Raw genomic sequence first — 18,538 nt, 5'->3', positions numbered from 1 at the left:
TACTGCTGGTTTAGCAGACAATGAAGGATTAATATTCTTTCAAAGGGAAAAAGGCAATATTGGGGGGGGGTGCATCTTCTGCTGAAGGTGGAGAGACTTCCTCAGGTGAGATAAGCCCTTGAGAGTCTGAGGGTCCAAAATTGTCAGCCTCACTAGGGTCCTTCTAGACATCCCCATCCCAAATTAATGGAATTCTACCCTTTACCAATTAGTGACCTTACTTCAGCTTTGGACACCCTCCAAGGCTGGGACTTGAATTCTTGAATTTTCTTTGTAATTTAGCCATTATAGTGATGGCTTGATTTTGCTTGGTTTTCCATAGCTTGAGTTCTGTAGCTACTGGGGAGAAGATTTTCTTCAAGGCCATACTGAAAAGTCTTTAAACCTGTAGGTTGAGTACTCTTTTGGAGTAGGGAGGGTGAGCTTTCACAGGGGTTGCCTAAGACCATCAGAAGTCATAGATATTTACATTTACTATTCATAACAGTAACTAAATCACAGTTATGAAGTAGCAACGAAAATAATTTTGTCGCTGGGGGTGATCACAACATAGGAACCATATTACAGGGTTGGCGCGTTAGGAAGGTTGAAAACCACTGCTCTATAGACAGTCTGTGTATCTGGAGTTGGTCCGTTTTACCATTTAGTTCATTGTTGTCCTTCACCAAATTCTGAGATGTTAGAAGTTGTTTAATTTTTATCAATTCATCTGGAGGTGTTAAGAGCAACCAACCACCAGCACCATCATTTTCTTTATTTATAGTCTCCAAATACATTGTTTCTCACTACCGATGAATCAGTGATCAAATACATTTGTCTCCTTCCGTTTGTAAAGTCGCTCACACCACAGGCTTTCAATATGTTTCAAGCTTCCAGGAGAGATTTCAATCGTTGGAAGCCTTTAGTAGCTGCAGGTGTCAGCAAACTGGAAAGCTTGTTTTCAGATACTTAAAATTCATCCTTTTGGGGCGATGGTGGCGCAGGCCTTTAATGCTAGCACTGAGGAGGCAGAGGCAGGTGGATCTCTGAGTTCAAGGCCAGCCTGGTCTACTGAGCAAGTTCCAGGACAGACTCCAAAGCTACAGAGAAACCCTGTCTGGAAAAACAAAAAAAAGAATGCATCTGGCTTATAAGCTGTACTTCAGCTAGTCCAACAATGACTGCCAACAGAAGGGCCAAGAATCTAGCAGTTCTTCAGTTCACACGGAGGCTGGAACTGTTCATCTGGTCTTCATTTACAGCAGAATCCCAAAGAAGTAAGCTCTAAGGCCAGTGAAGGAACGGACTTGCCAGGGTGAGTGAGAGCAAGCAGGCGAAGAACAAAAGCTTCCTTCTTCCATGTCTGTTATATAGGCTGTCACCAGAAGGTGTGGCCCAGACTAAAGGGTTAAAAGTGCTTCTACCTCCTTCACATTATTTAATTAAGAGAGGTCTTTCACAGGTATACCCAGCTGCTTGGATTTTAGTTAATTCCAGATGTAATCAAGTTGACAACCAAGAATAGCCATCACTATTAAACTGTGTCGCCATAAATTTGATTCCCTGATGTCAGATGCACCTATCTATGTAAGGGGACAGGATTTGAAATTATAGAGAAGGATGCAAGTGTAAGGACTTCTCTAGCTCCAGCTCTCTGGAGATCCCTTCACCAAAGAAGTTTGCTTCTGGCAGTTTCTTGCATGTCTAAGCTCCCTGAGATTTCCGAGGGAAAGAAAAAACACCCACCCGGGGAGCCGAGAACACGATGGGGAGCGGGTGCTGCTAAAGGCCCTGCACACCTTTCTTCCTTTGACACTGGAACATGTCTGAAGTGCTGGCCTTGCTGGAGCGGCCCTGAGTGCCAGATGGGCCCAGAGCACAGGAGATTAGCTCAACCTTTTGTCTCACCCATTCTTCTACAGAGGATTTTTTTTTGTTTGATTTTTGTTTTCGTTTTTTAAAAAATAATGTACTTTTGTTTTGTACGTGTTGCTGTATGTATGTCTGTGTGTGACTGTTGGATCCTGGAGTTAGACAGTTGTTGTGGCCTGCCATGTGAGTGCTGGGAACTGAATCTGGACCCTCTGGAAGAGCAACCAGTGCTCTTAACCCCTGAGCTATGTTTCCAATTTTTTGATTACATTTGTTTACCTTGGATGTGTGTGTGGGGGAAGGGGCATGCATACCACTGTGCAGGTAGAGGTGAGAAGGGCACCCTGCAGTTTTCCTACCATACGTGTCCCAGCGATATGGGAAACGGATCATCAGGCGTGGCACCGAGTGCCTTTACCCCCTGAGCTGTCATGCCGGCCCGGCCTTTCCTTTTCCAGCAGGTCTCCCGTAGCCTGGGCTGCCCTCAAGTTTGTGGGAATTGTGGGCTGGGTTCATTTACTAGGTTCTGTTTTGAGAATTATTCCTGTGAAGGACTTTCAATTTCTATTTTCCTGTCGTACTGTTGGGAAAAGCACCCAGAAGGGTTTCAGGAACAGTGCTAGGTGTTCCCATGTGTTCTTGGGATTGGTTCCATCCCAAAGGGCCTTGCCCATGCTAGATAAGCACCCTCCCACAGACCTGCTGCTCCAAGGCTTAGCTCATTTTTCCCATTTGCCAGACTTACTGTACTACTCTGTGTGTCCATTTAGGATTTACTTTATGTAGAGCTGGGTGCCTGGGCCCACACTTTTAGTCTCAGCACCCTGGAGATAGGCTGGTCTGTCTAGAGACAGGCCAATTAGGACTATATAGAAATTCTGCCTAAAAATAGAAACAAGGCGGAGAGTTATTACATGTTTATTCCCTGAATGTTCTGTGCTTCTGAATGCATTTCCTAAGATAAGGGCATTCACTTACACTCATTGTATGCCTGTTTCTTTTCTTTGTTTCTTTTCTTTTTTCTTTTTCTTTTTTTTTTTTTTTTTAATAATTATGAAACTGTTGGCCATTGGCTATGGTTTCTTATTGGCCAGGTCTGACTTAATTACTAACACATTTTCTATTAATCTAAGTATTTCCACGTGTCCTTGGCTCTCTGGGAATGCCAGACCTGCATCTCCTTTGCCTGTTAACGTCTCTGCAGAGAAGAGTGGTGTGTCTGTTTCTAATTCAGGAACTTTCACATGAATTATGAATCTGGTGATGGTAGTAATATGATTTGTTATTTGCTAGCTTTAGGAAATATTTTTTAAAGAGTGTGTGTGTATGTGTGTTCGTGCATACATGTATCATGTATGTGTGAAAGTCAGGTTACCGTTAGTTTTCTCTACTATATGGGTCTTATGGATCAAACTCAGGTTTTCTCTCCAGCCGCCAGTACCCTTATCTGCTGAGCCATCTCTAGCCCACGCAGTCTTGGAATTTACTATGGAACTTGTGTAATCTTGCCTTGGCCTTGCACTTTCTGGGGTAACAAGTACTTCCATACTCAGCATTGATTCAGGACCTCTGCCTCATCTGTAGTCCAGTCTGCTTCTCCCATGGAGAAGGGTCAGCCATTTATCCGGAAGTCTCATTTGCCGGTGTCATACTGATAGTTTTTCAGGTGTACAGTATAGTTGGAATGTCTCTCAATTTCTGTTCATCTTGAGTTTGGTTTGGGTTGTGTCTTTAGAAACTACAGCATAGTCCTATATCAACAAAAATATACAGTGTGCCCTTGGATCTGACAGGGAAGTCTTATGAGCAGCTGGCCCCTGGCGCCCTCTACTGTGAAGGAAGAGGAGAACAGTGAGGAGGAGGCTGCAGTAGCTGCTACTTCTGCTGTTAAAGAACATGAGCCTGTCCCTACTGATCTGGGAGAAGTGCATACCCCAGAGTCCCTGGAATCCCTCAAGCGTGAATATCAGGAGGACTCCTCACCAGAAACCAGCTTGCCCTACAAATGGGTGGTAGAGGCGGCAAACCTCCTCATCCCTGCTGTGGGGTCCAGCCTCTCTGAAGCCCTGGACTTGATTGAATCGGTATGTTGGTCCCAGCATTCTCTTGTGAACTTGCCTTTTTGTTATCCTCCTCCTCCTAGCATTTATTGACCGATGGAGGTTGCACAGCTCTGACCAGGCTGGGGACACCAGTGAGGTCATTGTAATCCTTGCCCTACAGTGTGGAATGGGGTGAAAGGATACAGAGGGCACCAAATTGGCATCATAGTTAAGTCTCACTGGAGAGGGCCCTGGAAGTGCCAGAGGTTATGGTTGCCTCCAGAGTAGCAATGCTATGATTATTGCTCCAGGTGTTGTAGATCATGCTCCTTTTGTGGCTTTTTTTGGAGAGACAAATAAGTGTCTGCTCACCCCAGATACGGTACCAAGGACAGATGGAACAATTTCACACAGCTCTAGCATGGTGAACTAATGAGTTCCTGGAGATACTTAGAGGATTGTGGGCATCCTGCAGTCCCACAAGACAGCTTCATCATCAGACAGCTGACCCAGCATGACCGATAGATTCAAGCTGCATCCCTGGAGCTCCCAGCCCAGAGTGCATGCATCCCTCAGGGAGGAGTCTCTTCACCAACTGTTATTCACAGCTTTATAACCTCAGGGAGGGGCCTTGTGGCTCTTGTAACTTTCCTCTAGGAGGGAATGTGTCATTTCTGAGAAAATAGACAATGACTTTGACTGAGAGCCTGTGGGCGGGGCCACCCCTCTGATGTGCTATCCAGCTTTAGGCTGTATCATCTAAGAGTTAAGTCCTGACTGTGACTCAGACCTCAGACTCTTTTACAGTTTCCTTCAGGGAAGGGTGAAGAGCAGGGACAAGATCTATAAAAGCTGCTCTTCATCCTCTCCAGCATTCTCCCAGGCATTCCTGCAGCATTTGCTTTCTAGTTCTAACGATGCCATCAGTTTTCCCGGCCTCTGATCTCTGAGATCCGGGTATGGGGCTGAGGTCAGCCTAGCTGCAAGCTAGTTTTTACTCTCGGGAATGAACTGCCCCTGGCTCCAGCAAGTGCCAAGAACCACAACTTGTAAGTGGTCTCTGGATCTATGCAGGGTCACACCTCAATGATCAAAGTGGAACCTTTTGTTTCCAGAAGGCTTTGGGTAAAGATGAAGCACTGTGGTGATTCTCTTTGGAGCTTGGTGTGGGTTCCTTGTTGTAAAAAGTAGGCAAGGGAGCCAGTGAGATGGCTTAGCAGATAGAGAGGCACTTGCCACCAAGCCCAGCCAGCTGAGTTTAAGCCACAGGACACATGGCAGTAGGAGAGGACTAACTCCTTCAAGTTGGCCTTGACATTCACGTATAAATAAATGTGATGAATTGATTTAAAAAAGCTAAGTTGTGCTTCCTAGCAGGTTGCTATGGGGATTGTAAAGCTGTTGATAGGCAAGCGTCCCATTCAAGCTTCGGGATAATCTGTATACATAGAACATTGAGGAAATGAATGTAAATGGTAATGTAATGACTGATCCCAGGGATAAGGGACTGGATTTGACACTGGTGTATTTTCCCATAATGAATGAAGTCCTGCTGTATTAGGACCTTCTAACCTTCCTTTCTGGCAGGACCCTGATGCTTGGTGTGACCTGAGTAAATTTGATCTTCCTGAAGAACCATCTGCTGAGGGCAGTGTCAATAGCAGCCCAGTGCAGCCCCAGACATCGCAGCAGCAACAACAGGCACCGTCATCCCGCCAGACCCCCACCCGAGGTCCCAGCATGACTGAATATCGGCTCGATGGCCACACCATTTCAGACCTGAGCCGGAGCAGCCGTGGGGAGCTGATCCCCATTTCCCCCAGCACTGAGGTTGGGGGCTCAGGCATTATTAGCACACCACCCTCAGTGCTCAAGCGACAGAAGAAACGGCGTGTGGCCCTGTCGCCTGTCACAGAAAACAGTGCCAGCCTGTCCTTCCTGGACTCCTGCAACAGTCTTACCCCGAAGAGCACACCTGTCAAAACTCTTCCCTTTTCTCCTTCCCAGGTGTGTGGGTCTCTTGGCTTCCGTATATAAATATCTAGTGTTCAGTGGGGTCTGGCACAGGTACACACTAGGTAGAGTATTTGCTGAAGTATATCCCCATGCTCAGAGCTAGGGACCCAGTGCTAGATGAGAAAACCAGACCCAGCCCTGCCCTAATGAGGCTTATACTCTGGGTTATAAAACATCCAGATGAGTGATAAAATGAAGTCGAGGCTGTGATGCCAGGAGTGAGGCTGGGTAAAGACTTTACTTAATTGTCCAGTTGTTTTAGTTCATCAAAATACTTGATGTGAAAGTAATTGAAGTAAAGGCAATTTTATTTTGGCTATGTTTCCAAGATATAGTTCACCTTGGCAAGGACATCATGGTGACAGGAGCTGAAAGCAGCCAGTCACACTGCAGCCAGTCAGGGGATGGAATGATGTCTGTTAGGCTCCCCTTTTCCTTGCCGTTCAGCCCCAGGAGCCCAGGCTATGGTCTGGCACTGCCTACATTAGGGTGGGTCATCCCCATCTGATTTAACCTAATCTAGAAAAATTCCTTGCAGACATGCCGAGGTTGGCTCCCACGGTGATTGTAAACACCATAACTAGGGATCCAGGGGGATTTTCAGGGGTGGAAGAATTTCTTCCATTGAGAAGGCTACAGGGCCTCATTGGGTGATGCAGGGAAGACAGAAGGACTGAGTCATACTTGATGAAAGAAGTCTTTGTCGGTGTCCTGCAGGTCAGGACAAGGGCTCACTCAACCTTACAGTGCAGGCATGGGGAGGGCGTCTACAGATCCGTTCCTCTGTCCCTCAAAGGCCTTATCTTGTCACATGTGCTGTCTCTTCCCTGACAGTTTCTGAACTTCTGGAACAAACAGGATACCCTGGAACTGGAGAGCCCCTCGCTGACGTCCACTCCAGTGTGCAGCCAGAAGGTGGTGGTCACCACACCCTTGCACAGGGATAAGACACCCCTTCACCAGAAGTATCCATCGTGAGTGTCACATGGCCATCTGCCCCGCCCACCCTGAGATCCCGAGGAGTGACCGATACACCTCTTTGTCCTTGTCTTAAGAGCCTGGTTCTTTCCCTTTTCCCCCTCACTTTTTTTTTTTTTTTTAACTTCATAGTCCTAGATCTCAGACACTGTTCAAATTGCTGCCCCAAAAATACTAATATTCTCCCTCCTTTGGTAAGCACCGTGTATAGATCTGTTGTGTTTGAACCCAGAAGAGTCCCTGAGCTCTGTCTGCCTCAGGATTCTAGAGCACTGCGGTTAGTCCACCCTCAGCCTGCTGTGAGGGAGGGCCTGTACCGTGTGCCCACTTCCTCTTGTGGCTTAATTGAATTCCAGGTGGGTGTCTGTGCAAGGAGCTAGGTCAGGAATTTTGCACAAGATAATGAGATGACTTTTTAGAAGCAATTTACTAATCCACTGGTTAGAAATCACTCGATAATAATAATGATAGTCTTGTGAGAAGTAGTTCTTAACATTCAAAGGATAATCTCGAAGTTTACATCTGAGCTCTTTAACAGGGATACTGAACCATGGCATGCCTTTTCCTTCAGCCCAGTCAAATGTGACTAGAAGTCTGTGTTGTCGATCATCCTGCTGTGTAATTGTGTATTTCTGTATTTTACATTTTGTTCTGTGGTGCAGCTGAACTATCTAGAAGTGGATCTTTTAAAAGTTTATTAAGGGGCAGAGCAAGGTCAGTGTGGCTGTGGTGGTACACGCCTTTAATCCCAGCACCCAGGAGGCAGAGGCAGGTGAACTTCTCCATAGAAAGTTCCAGGCCAATCAAGGCTATAGTGAGACTCCATCTCAGTAAGAAGAGTTAGGACTCATCCAATGGGGCTGATGAGAATCAGGGAAATTCACTTCATGTGACTGCTAGGCTCCACCTGGGTGTCCTCTCCCTGTTTTGTGGCTAGGAAATAGATAACTAAATGTCACAAGTCCCCAACACCACTGTTTTTATCTCTGTCTTCTGTTGGTGAGAGGGTATATCTGGTTCTTGGCTGTTCCCTTTTGACCAGAGGTTGGAAACTTCTGCTTTATCTTCAAATGCAGATGATTATCACAAATTCCTTTGATATTCTTATCTTCTCTTCCAAAGATTCTTTGTGATGTTTATCAAGGCATACTAGGCAAGAATTATTTAGGCTTAAATTTCCAAATGGGTGAAGTTTTGTTGCTAGAGGTTTTATTTCATGCTTCCTGTGTTTGGGGTGTGTTATTGTTTGAAACAGGCTCTCATGTGTCCTACACTGGCCTCAGACATAGTGTGAAGCTGAGAATGACCTCGATTTACTATGCTCAGAGCTTTCCCCTCATGCCATAGTGGTTGTGGCTTAGTGAAGGGGACTGCCAAAGCTGAAAGGTGGGAGCCTGCCTTTGTATAAAGAGCAGTATGCCCCTGAGAAGTGAGCAGATAGACCGAGGACATGGGGGGACTGCAAATGTGTTCTTTGCATATTTCTGCCCACACCATGATGATTTGAGAGGACTGGTGGATATCATGGCCATGCCACCCTGTACCTAGTACTACATACTTTCTGTAGAGAAGGCATACAGGTTGTCTCTGGGAAGTCCCAAAACTGTACTTTGATGGGGCAGCACTTTCCATCATTGTCATGGTCTCCTCCCTCTCCTCCCTGTCCTTTCTTTGAGAATAACCCCTTCTTCTAGTTTCCTGACCTAGACTTGTTCAGGAAGGCAGGCAGTCATCTTTGGACCAGTGTGATAATAGGAAAGAGTATCCGGGGGGGTGTGTGGGACATTAGCCATGACAGGAATGTGGGGGTCTCTTCTCTGTCCTTTTGCTGAGCTGCCTCCTCTGGCCCATGGCAGGTTTGTAACCCCAGATCAGAAGTACTCCAAGGACAACACTCCCCACACGCCAACCCCATTCAAGAATGCCCTGGAGAAGTATGGACCACTGAAGCCCCTGGTATGTGGCTTGGTTTCCGGGTACCTGTACTTGGCAGGTGGAGGAGGCGGAAGGTCAAAAGTTCAAAGTCATGCTCAGCTACCTAGAAAGTTTGAGGCTAGCCTGAGCAGCATGAGACTCTACTTAAAAGTGGGGAGGGAGGGGGTGCAAGGTATGGTGTTCCATGACCTGTAATCCAGCACTCAGGATGCTGAGGCCAGGAGATGGTGAGCCAGTCTGCACTGCTACATGGGGAGGGGGACTGGTACATGTGGCAGTCACTGGTGCTAGCAAATACCGCCCCTTTCTGTGGGAGGAGAGATGCTATCTGTTGTTGCCTACCAGGCTTGTTCTTGGCCATGGTAGTTCGTGATCAGGGCCTCTTATGTATGACGTTGAAGTGTCCCTGTCCTTTCACTGTCAGAGCTCACTCGCTGTCCTAGTCTTTGCTACCTGAGGGTGGAGAAGTTGCTTAGAGCTTCTGGGCCTGAGCAATGGAAGCAGATGACACCCTAGTGTCCTAGTTAGAGTGGAACAAGGACAGACGGTGCCCGGGCTTTTAATGTGTTCAGGTTCTTTGTTCTTGAGGCAGCTTTTGTCTATGAAGCCCAGTGTCTTGGGTTTCTGTTGCTCTGGCAAACCACTGACCAAAAGCAACTCAAGGGAGTTGCTTACAGCTTACAGTTGGAAGTCCATCATTAAGGGACGTCAGGGCAGGAGGCAGGAACTGCTGTGGAGGCCATGGGGCAATGTTTGTGTTTGCTTGTTCCTCGGACTTGACCAGTTTCTTTCTTGGACACCCTAGGACTACCTGCCCAAGAGGGCACAGCCAGTGGCGGGCCTTCCCCTATCAGTTATTAATCAAGGAAGTTCCCTCACAGATTTGCCCACAGCCCATTCTGTTTGGTTCAGGTTTCCTCCTGCTTTGGCATCACATTGCTGGAGTTACAGACAAGCTGTGAAATTCCTGGGTTCAAGTGATGCTTCCCCCTTTACCCATGAGTAGCTGGGACTTTGGGGAAGGCCGGGCTCAAGAATCTGGATTATAATAACTGCTGTGGCCTGAGTCAGGTTCTATAGGCATGAAAATTGCTGCACAGGGGCTGAAGAGATGGCTCAGAGGTTAAGAGCACTGGCTGCTCTTCCAGAGGATCCAGGTTCAATTCCCAGCACCCACATGGCAGCTTACAGCTGCCTGTAACTCTAGTTCAGGGGCTGTGACACCTTCACACCAACATATGTACAATAAAGTATTTTTTAAAAAAGAAAGAAATTGCTGCACAGGACTATGTGTGGGTGTCAGGCTGCTCTAGACTGGTAGACCTTCAGGGTCAAGGTCTTCATCCATTTGTCTAGGGCAGGACCGGTAATGGTTATGAGCAGTGTGTGTGAGGTCAGTGTCCTGGTGTAGGCTCCTTTGCTTGCTTAGTACTGTCCACGTCTCTTAGACCTACACATCCTGAGCCGGCTTCATGTGGGTCACTCTTGCCTCCACCCACAGCCCCAGACTCCACACCTGGAAGAGGACTTGAAGGAAGTGCTACGGTCTGAGGCTGGCATTGAGCTCATTATTGAGGATGATGTGAGGCCTGAGAAGCAGAAACGAAAGCCTGGGGTGAGTGGTTTGAGGACTCTTACTCTGCCTAGGCAGTTGGCATAATAAGAAAGAGAGTCAGCCCTGAGGGCAGGGAGGACCCGTGGAGTGGCTGACAATGCCTGACAGGAGTTCATGTTTCAGAGGCCCTGGCTTCTTTCCAGGCCCTCCTCTTTGATGCATTTTCTTATCCAGCATTGTGAGTGGCTTGGGCAGGGGTGGGGAGTACATAGTGGTCAGGCGAGACTTAACAGAGCTCAGTGGATGGAGACAGGCACCCAGCACACACCTCTTGGCCTTGTGAATTCATGTGGGATGAAGGGAGTAGAGGGACAGATTGCAAGTGTTCTTTTCAGGTGGTAGTCAGAGAGAACTAGGAAGAGAGTGGGTACCTTGGTCATGAAAGTAGTGTGGGGGTTTCCATCAGGCGAGGTGGGATTCAAAGGCCACCTGGTGAGATGCCAGACTCAGGGTCTGCTTCCTTCCTATTGCACTGCCTAGCTCTTGTAGCCACAGGTGGCATCAGGACTCTCCTTGCTTTTGTCCTTTTTTCCTAGACTGCTTTCCCTAAGGAGAGATGATAGTCAAAGCTGGGCAGTGAGCCTGGGATAGACCCACAGTGTCTGGCAGGATAATGACCACCTGGGTCAGAGTCTAATGTGGCCAAGGTCTCCTTGTCTTCCCATATCCCTAGAGTAAGAGCTGCTGGCTATGACTTGAAGATTCCACTCTGGCAAGTCCTGATTGAGTGACTGGTCACTGAGACATTGACCGTGGGGCACCTGATTGCTCATACTAACCATCCTTTTCTTCCCCTAACCCTTAGCTGCGGCGAAGCCCTATCAAGAAAGTCCGAAAGTCCCTGGCTCTTGACATTGTGGATGAAGATGGAAAGCTGATGTCTTCACTTCCCAAAACTCTGTCCTTGGTAAGGGGCTGACAGTGACCACCTGCCTCAGGTCTTCAGGAACCTTCTGCCTTTGGAGCTGTCTGGTCATGGGGAGGACCCTTTAGATGGGGTGGTTTCTGGTTCTGCAGTTGGCCCCAGTGTTGGGAAGAATGGCAGGAGATGGCAGGTCTGGGCACCCAGCATGAGTGAACTTCATTGGGAGTTTTGATGTGTCTTTCCAAGGAGGTGCATTGCTAGAATACTATGGTACCAGCACCACCCTTCCCACTGAGTGTCAACCACATGTGCCCCGAGCACAGCTGTGTGGTTGAGGCACATTCATTAACCCTGAGCAGCTGCTGTCTGGCCTACAGGCCAGCCTTGCTCTTCTGGGCATAAAAGTCACTGCCTTTAAGAACATAGGTGCATTCCTAGCCCCTTGGAGCTGATGGGATGTGGCCTGGCTTGATCTGGTGTATAAACTGATGGCGTGGCAATTCCATTGTATGGTTAAGGGGAAAGTTTTTTTACTGTAGGTAGGCGAGAGAAAGAACAGACAGAGATATCTGGAAGACCCTAGAGCAGAGACAGTATAGATTGAATATGGACAGCAGACTAGACATGACCAAGGGCTATCTATCTGTGAGAGGGGAAGTGACAGTGAGGGAACTGGGACTCTGGAGTAAAGGCGGAGGTGAAAAGGGCTGGGCTTTGAAATGAGTAGCAGGTACTTGAGACACTGAGGGAGCCTGGAGACCAGCATAAATAAGCTTTGATATACTGATAGGCACTGCGGTAGCCATATCTCTTCTGCCTGAGGTAAGGGAAATGATTCCTTTTGGAGGGGAACCAGCTTCACAAGTTCCTGAGGAATGCTGGCTTTTATCTACCCGCCAGAAATCCTCCTGTAGTCTAGGTTGAGCTCTGAATGTACAGTCTTTTGGAGTTTGGGGAGTTTCTTTTGGACCTGACACCTGACCCCAGTAGAGAGGCAGTGAGCAGGGGCCGGAGCATGAATGAAGGATATGAATAATTGCTAAACATATCTTATAGGTAGGGCTTCTAGTAAAGCCTTTTTTTCAGGGAACCCTACCAAGAGGAGGGACTGCCCCTACTTGAGACACACTTTTTGTTTTGTTTTAAACAGTGCTGGGGGTTGAGCCCAGGGCCGCACCCACCCTGGGTGAGGCGGTCTGTGGAGAGATGGGCTGTGCTGTGATGATGGCTGTGGGAAATAATCATCCTTGTGAACTTGGCTTCCTGGGCTCCAATGGAACGTTAGAAGAGCAAGCTAATGAGCAGAGCAAGGGGGTTGCTTTATGGGTCCATGGCACATTCCACTTGATGCTTATGGGTGTTTTTGGACCAGGAAGCCCAGAGCAACGTAACAGGAGCTGGCATTGCTGGGCTCTGAAAAGAGCAGTTCACAGATATTCCTTTAATCCTTTAAGTAAAAAGATTAAGGGAACGTGTCTAAACTCTCTATCTGAAAGGGAAGAACTGAGGCTTAGTGGGTGAACACCTTGCTCCAGATTTCACCGGGAGGGAGGGGGCGTGGAGTGGGGGGAGGAGGTGCTGGCAGTGCCTGGATACCAGGTTGTGTTTCTGTTTCGTTTTGTTTTTTCTCCTGGCAGCCAAGTAGTGACTAACCTGATTTTGATTTCAGCCAACAAGTGTCCCATCCAGCTCCTCTAGCTTCACCCTGACAGGTATCAAAGAGGACAACAGCCTGCTCAACCAGGGGTTCCTGCAGGCCAAACCCGAGAAGGTGGCGGTTGCCCAGAAGTCCCGGAGCCACATTCCAGCCCCTGCCCCTGTGAGTCTTGCTGTGAACAGGTCCTGCTGCCCTTGAACCCCAGGGCCACACTGTTCTGTTGCATTCCTGTGGCTGTTTGCTTGCTTAATTTAACTCTGAGTATCTTAGCCCAAAGGCTACTTCCTTCAGAAAGCCATGGCTGACCTCACCTGAAGAGATGCCCCAGCCCCATTTCCTTCGTGAGGCCTGGGCTTAGCCCCTCACTAGGTCATTACCCGTTCTTGACTGCAGCTGGCCTGGGCCCTTGCATCCCAGTGATCTCAGCTGTGACTTCCCAGGTGGTCAACAGTGCTGCATACTTTTTCCTGTCTCAGCCTCCTGCTTTACTATGAAGCCCACAGATGAGGCCTGGCTTCCCCAAGATCACCAAAGAAAATGGAGGGAGCGCAAGCTGGCTTCCAGCATCCAGAGGGAGGGTCCCCCCACCCTTACTAGCCAGGACCACCGGGATTTGTTACTGAGCTAACTCTCTCGCCTCCTCCCAGATGACCAGCGCCTGGAAGATGGTGGCCTGTGGGGGCACCAAAGACCAGCTCTTCATGCAAGAGAAAGCACGGCAGCTCCTGGGCCGCTTGAAGTCCAGTCACACATCTCGGACCCTCATTCTGTCCTGAAGGGGCTTGGAAGGCACAAGCCCGTTCTCATGTTTACAGGGGCTAGGGTGGGGGGGTGAGGTATGCATTGAAATCACATCCAGGTGATCTGCTTCAGGAAGTCGTCTGCTGCCAGCCCCCAGACTACTCAGTGGCGGCGGTAGAAGTAACACACTATATCCTGTTCTCAGGTCTAGCCTCGGGAAGTTCCTGGTGCTAACAGAACAAAGTCCCACTCCTGGGCCTGTCTGTCCTGTCTCCAGTGTCACAAGAAGCCCTGTTAGTTTCTCCCAAGCTCCCATCTGGCCTGGCCTCATCTCAGACCCCTTGCTTAGGATAGGGGACATGGCTAGGGGTGTTGCTTTTCTCATCCCCTGTTGGTAGATTCTTTCTACAATAAAATGCCGTTCTCCCTATGCAGCCCTGACTGCCTTCTAACCCTAACCCTTATGCCTTAGTGGCTTTTTCTTGACATGTAGGCATGTGAACATTTATACTCAGAGGCAACAGCTTTGTCCAGTGGTATCTCTGCAAGGCTCCCAAGAACTCTTGTTGGGGTGGAAGCTGCTGGTGGGTGGATAGAGACAGGTACTGAAAATGGTTGTTGGGATGATACATTGAGCTTTGTCTAAATACACCATGGCTGTAAAGTACTTGGCTGGGACCATGGGTGGCTCTTGGCCTCAAGGAGCTGCTGTCTTAAGCTGAGCCAGACAGGTAAAACTATTAATGAGAAAGGGCCGGCAGTACCTTCCAACTCTGGTGGCCAGTGTGCAGAAGGCTGCTTAGCCCTGGGGCCCTATATCTGGGGTTGCCTCAGCAACTGTCCAGGCTGTTGCCTCCTTTGGTTAGGTTCAGTGGGTAGACCATGGCTGATGAGCAATCACAGCTTGAAGAGGGAGGTGGCTGAGCCTAATGTCTAGAGCAGGAAGTGTCCAGTAGCTTGCATGAGTGTGTGTCCTTGGGTTAGAGGTTGGATGAACCTGTGGGAAGCCTATACTTAGTCCTGGTTGCAGGGGACACTAGTGGCAGATCCTCTCTGATAGGGCAAGAGATAACATCTGAAGACATGACTGAGCCAGTACACCAGAGTTAGGACACTTCCCTGCTCTTGGGCAAGGGGTGTTGGGGCCAGGCTGTGTCTGCTCTCCCCAGGCTGCCTCCTATAGCCCATGTGGCTGAGCCCCATGTTCAGGTAGGCTGTCTCCAAGCTGTACCTGCCTCACCCCTGTTCTGTAAGTGTGAGCCCCATGCTCAGGTAGACACTGTCTCTGAGCTGCACCTGTCTCACCCTGGGCTTAGTGCTTTTCTCACTACTGGGACCAACCAAGAAGGGACGTAGAGGAGGAAGAAGCTATGTTCGCTCCTGACCTGCACTACAGAAGGTGAGGTGGCAGAAATAAGGCCACCGGGAAGCCGAGTAAAGGCTACTGGTGCTTATCAGGCTTTCCAGTCTGGGCTCTCCAAAAGCTGGTACTACCTGCATTTAGGGTAGGTCTTAACTTTTAAATGCCTGGGATTTCCTCAGACATACCCAAATGTGTGTTCCTAAATGTCAACCAAGTTAACAATGAAGAGTAGCCATCATACTGTCTTTGCCTTTTTCCCTTTTTTCTTTGCCATAAAAGACTAGGTGGAGTTTTCTGTCCCATCGGCCCACTCCCAAATACCACACAGAAACTCAGTATTACAAATTCTTCACTGACAGCTCTTACAACTTAACCCAGCTGTAAACCCATGTGTTGCCCCAAGGCTTGTGGCACTTAACTCTCCTCGGCGCGTCTTGCTTACTTTCCCTGCGCTCCTTCCCAGCCTCCTTTGTGTCTGGCTGACCCACCTGTACTTCCTGTCTAGCTACCAGCCAGTCAGCTTTGTATTAAAGCAATCCAAGTGGCATCTTCACAGTGTACAAAAAGATTATTCCACAGCATGTCCTCTTCCTTGGGGAAGAGGTCCAAACTGCATTGTTTCCAAAGGTTTCCACCAAGACTCTATAGAGTATTGAGTCTGACTGCTGCTGGCTGGAGAGGCAGGTCCAAAGACCTTAGAGAGGAGCCCAGGCCCCTGGAAGTCTCTGGTTATTTATACTGATGAGCTGTAAGAGACTCCAGGCTTTCTACCCAGGTCCCTTTCTTGCCTCTGGTTTTATTGTCAAGAACTACACAAAGGGTGAGCCCACTGGGGCTAGAAGGATCTAGTGCCTCTTGTGCCAAGGGGTCAGCTGGAGGTGAGTTTGCAGAGACCTCGGCTGTGGTAGGGCCTTGCAGCCTTCAGTTTTGCATTTATCCAGAGGTAATGTGATGAACTCTGTGCTGGGGGCAGAATATGAATATGATGTAGGAATAGCCTTAAAGTTGGGCAGGAGTGAGCCAACAAGATCTGAATGGTGGCCTGTATGTAACATGGCCCCAAGGTGAACATGACTGAGCTATGCTTAGATGTCAGGAAGGGTCCCTTGGGACTCTGGGAGAATCTACTGAAGGAGGCAAACAGGATTCCTGCTGTCTTTGAGACTAAGCATGGGAATGCCCTACCTTCACAGACAGCTGGTTACACTTTGAGGAAGCAATCCATATTTTAAATTGCTAATTGGTAGTTAACTATGTAGACGGTACAGTCTCCTAGTACTTTTGGGACAGGGCAAGGATTGAAGCAGGCCTAAGCAGCAGCTGATGGCTAGCTAAAACCTGGATTCGGGCCAGCCTGCAGTGAGGGAGAGGCTTTGTCAGTGAGGCTTGGAAGGATGGCATGGAAGGCTGAACAGCGCTGTGACTGTTAGCGTTGATGGAGGGAGAGCTTCCCTGACCACTCCTTTACAATCATGAGCTCATTGCCTTACTGATAAACAGCTGATGGGAACTTCCCACACCTGGCATCAGGTGACAGCTGGGATGCATCCCAGACCTCTGCCAAAACATTGTCACATCCAGCTTCACTCTGTTTAAAGTTTTTGATATTTTACATGCACAGAAGACCTGCCATGGCTGTGTGATTAGTTCCCAAACTCACCCTCCTCCTCCGGTATTCACATCCCAGCAAACAGTGGTGCATTTCATGAAAACCAAAGCAGCCGGTGTAAAACTATCCATAAAAACTAGACTTCATTTGGATTTCACCTGTATCTGTATTCAACCCAGGGAGTCTCTTTGCCCTTAGCATATTATGTAAACTTCATTATGGAAGACTTCAAGTTTATATTAAAGGCTAAAGGGAGCAAGTGGTAGTGTATGCTTAGTATGTGCAAAGCCCTGGGTCCCTACTCACACTAAAGGGAAGGATGCCAGAATCAGTTTATATAAGAGATGATAGAAGACCTGTTATTTATAACCAATTTACTCATGGTCCACAGCAGACTTTTCTGGCCTCATACAACTATCCTCCCACTGGGTTCCCATTGACGGTTCTCTGCTTGGTGCACTTAGATTCTTGGTAAGTTTTATTTATTATGTGGGGCTGGTGAACACTTGCTGTTCTTCCAGAGGACGCAAGTTCAGATTCCAGTATCCCTGTCGGGCAGTTTCACAGCTCCCTGTAACTCTAGCTTCAGGAGCACCTGTTAGAACCTGATACACATTCACATACACACAAGAATAAAAATCTGAAATTGTTAATAATGTAGATGTGTTTGGGAGGCCTTGCTCACAGTGTGCATAGAAGGTCAGAGGTCATGTAGAGTTGATTCCAACTTTACGTGGGTTCTGGAGATTGAACAGGTCAGCAGGATTGTGCGGCAACTGTCTTTGCCCACTGAGTAGTCTTGTCAAACACCAGAGCCTTCGGTCTCTGGAGATAGGGACACGATATTAATTTTATGGAAACAATTGAAGAGGCAAGGGTGGTGTGGGGTATGTCCAGGTTATGCTTTAAAAAGTGACTAGATTTCCTCCTAAACTGGGTGTGGTGGACACCTGTGATATCAGCGGAAGCAGAAGTTCACGTCCAAGTTCAAGGCCAGTGGGTCTATATGGTTAACTCTAGGCTAGCTACCCAGTAAGACTGTGTCTTCAGAATTAATTCTCCCCTAAGAACTTCCAGGAAACCTAAATATGGCTTCTGGCTGCTAATTTTTTTTTTTTTTTAAATCTGTGTATTTAAGCCAGGAAATACATTCGCATGTATGCACAGGCAAAGAACGGGGAGATGCCTTCCTTAGTCCTTGGTTCCCTCACTGTCTTCCTTTGAGGCAGTAGGTATTAGATCTTAAGGAGGAAGCTCTTTTATCGAGTGATAACCACTTTAACCTCCGTGGGCAGATTCCTATATTATGCCATGCAAATACATCATGTTTCCTCTCTGGCCCTGTAAAAATGGCATACTATAATGATTTTTCTAGGCTTGCTTTTTAACAGTGAAACTCAGGCATTGGCAATCTACATCTGTATTGGAATATGGGGTCTCTGGCTGATTCATGTTATAGAACCAAGTAGCTGCCAGAGAGACTGCAAGGTGAGCAGAGCCTAACTATAAACCTTTCTGAACAAGCAGTGCCCGGTGTCCAACATCTATCCACAGTTTCTACCCCTGGCTTGTGGTACCTTCTCTCATTGGTAAAGCTGAGCAGTTCCCTTAGTAGGCACTCCTTATGGGCAAGTCCATGCCGCTATAAATAACACCTTGATGAATAACTGTACTCAGCCTCATTTTCTACATGTGGTTGTCTGTGCAGGGTGAAGTCTTAGAGGTAGAATTGTTTGGTCAAAGCCCATGTGTAACGATCATTTTCCTAGCTACTGTCAAAGTGCTCCCCAAGGAAGTTGGTGCAACTTAACATTCTCACCTATGTTATGAGACCCACCTCCACAGACTTTTAGCCTTTTGGAACAA

At 48.0% G+C, this 18,538-nt stretch overlaps 1 protein-coding gene across 1 annotated transcript in view; it reads left to right on the top strand.

Moving 5' to 3' along the window:
• Positions 1-14,106, top strand: part of Mybl2 (MYB proto-oncogene like 2) — a 31,023-nt gene extending 16,917 nt beyond the window's left edge. Inside the window, exons 7-14 of the mRNA XM_051187112.1 lie at positions 3,645-3,935; positions 5,481-5,900; positions 6,744-6,883; positions 8,744-8,843; positions 10,324-10,437; positions 11,243-11,344; positions 12,972-13,121; positions 13,607-14,106. Coding sequence (XP_051043069.1) covers positions 3,645-3,935; positions 5,481-5,900; positions 6,744-6,883; positions 8,744-8,843; positions 10,324-10,437; positions 11,243-11,344; positions 12,972-13,121; positions 13,607-13,735 — 1,446 coding nt within the window. The 3' untranslated portion in view covers positions 13,736-14,106. The remainder of the gene's footprint in view (positions 1-3,644; positions 3,936-5,480; positions 5,901-6,743; positions 6,884-8,743; positions 8,844-10,323; positions 10,438-11,242; positions 11,345-12,971; positions 13,122-13,606) is intronic.
• The last annotated feature ends 4,432 nt before the right edge of the window (positions 14,107-18,538 follow it).

This window comes from Phodopus roborovskii, unplaced genomic scaffold (genome assembly GCF_943737965.1).
Source record: "Phodopus roborovskii unplaced genomic scaffold, PHOROB, whole genome shotgun sequence".
Classification (NCBI taxonomy): Eukaryota; Metazoa; Chordata; class Mammalia; order Rodentia; family Cricetidae; genus Phodopus; species Phodopus roborovskii.
This window is presented reverse-complemented; position numbering and strand designations above follow the sequence as displayed.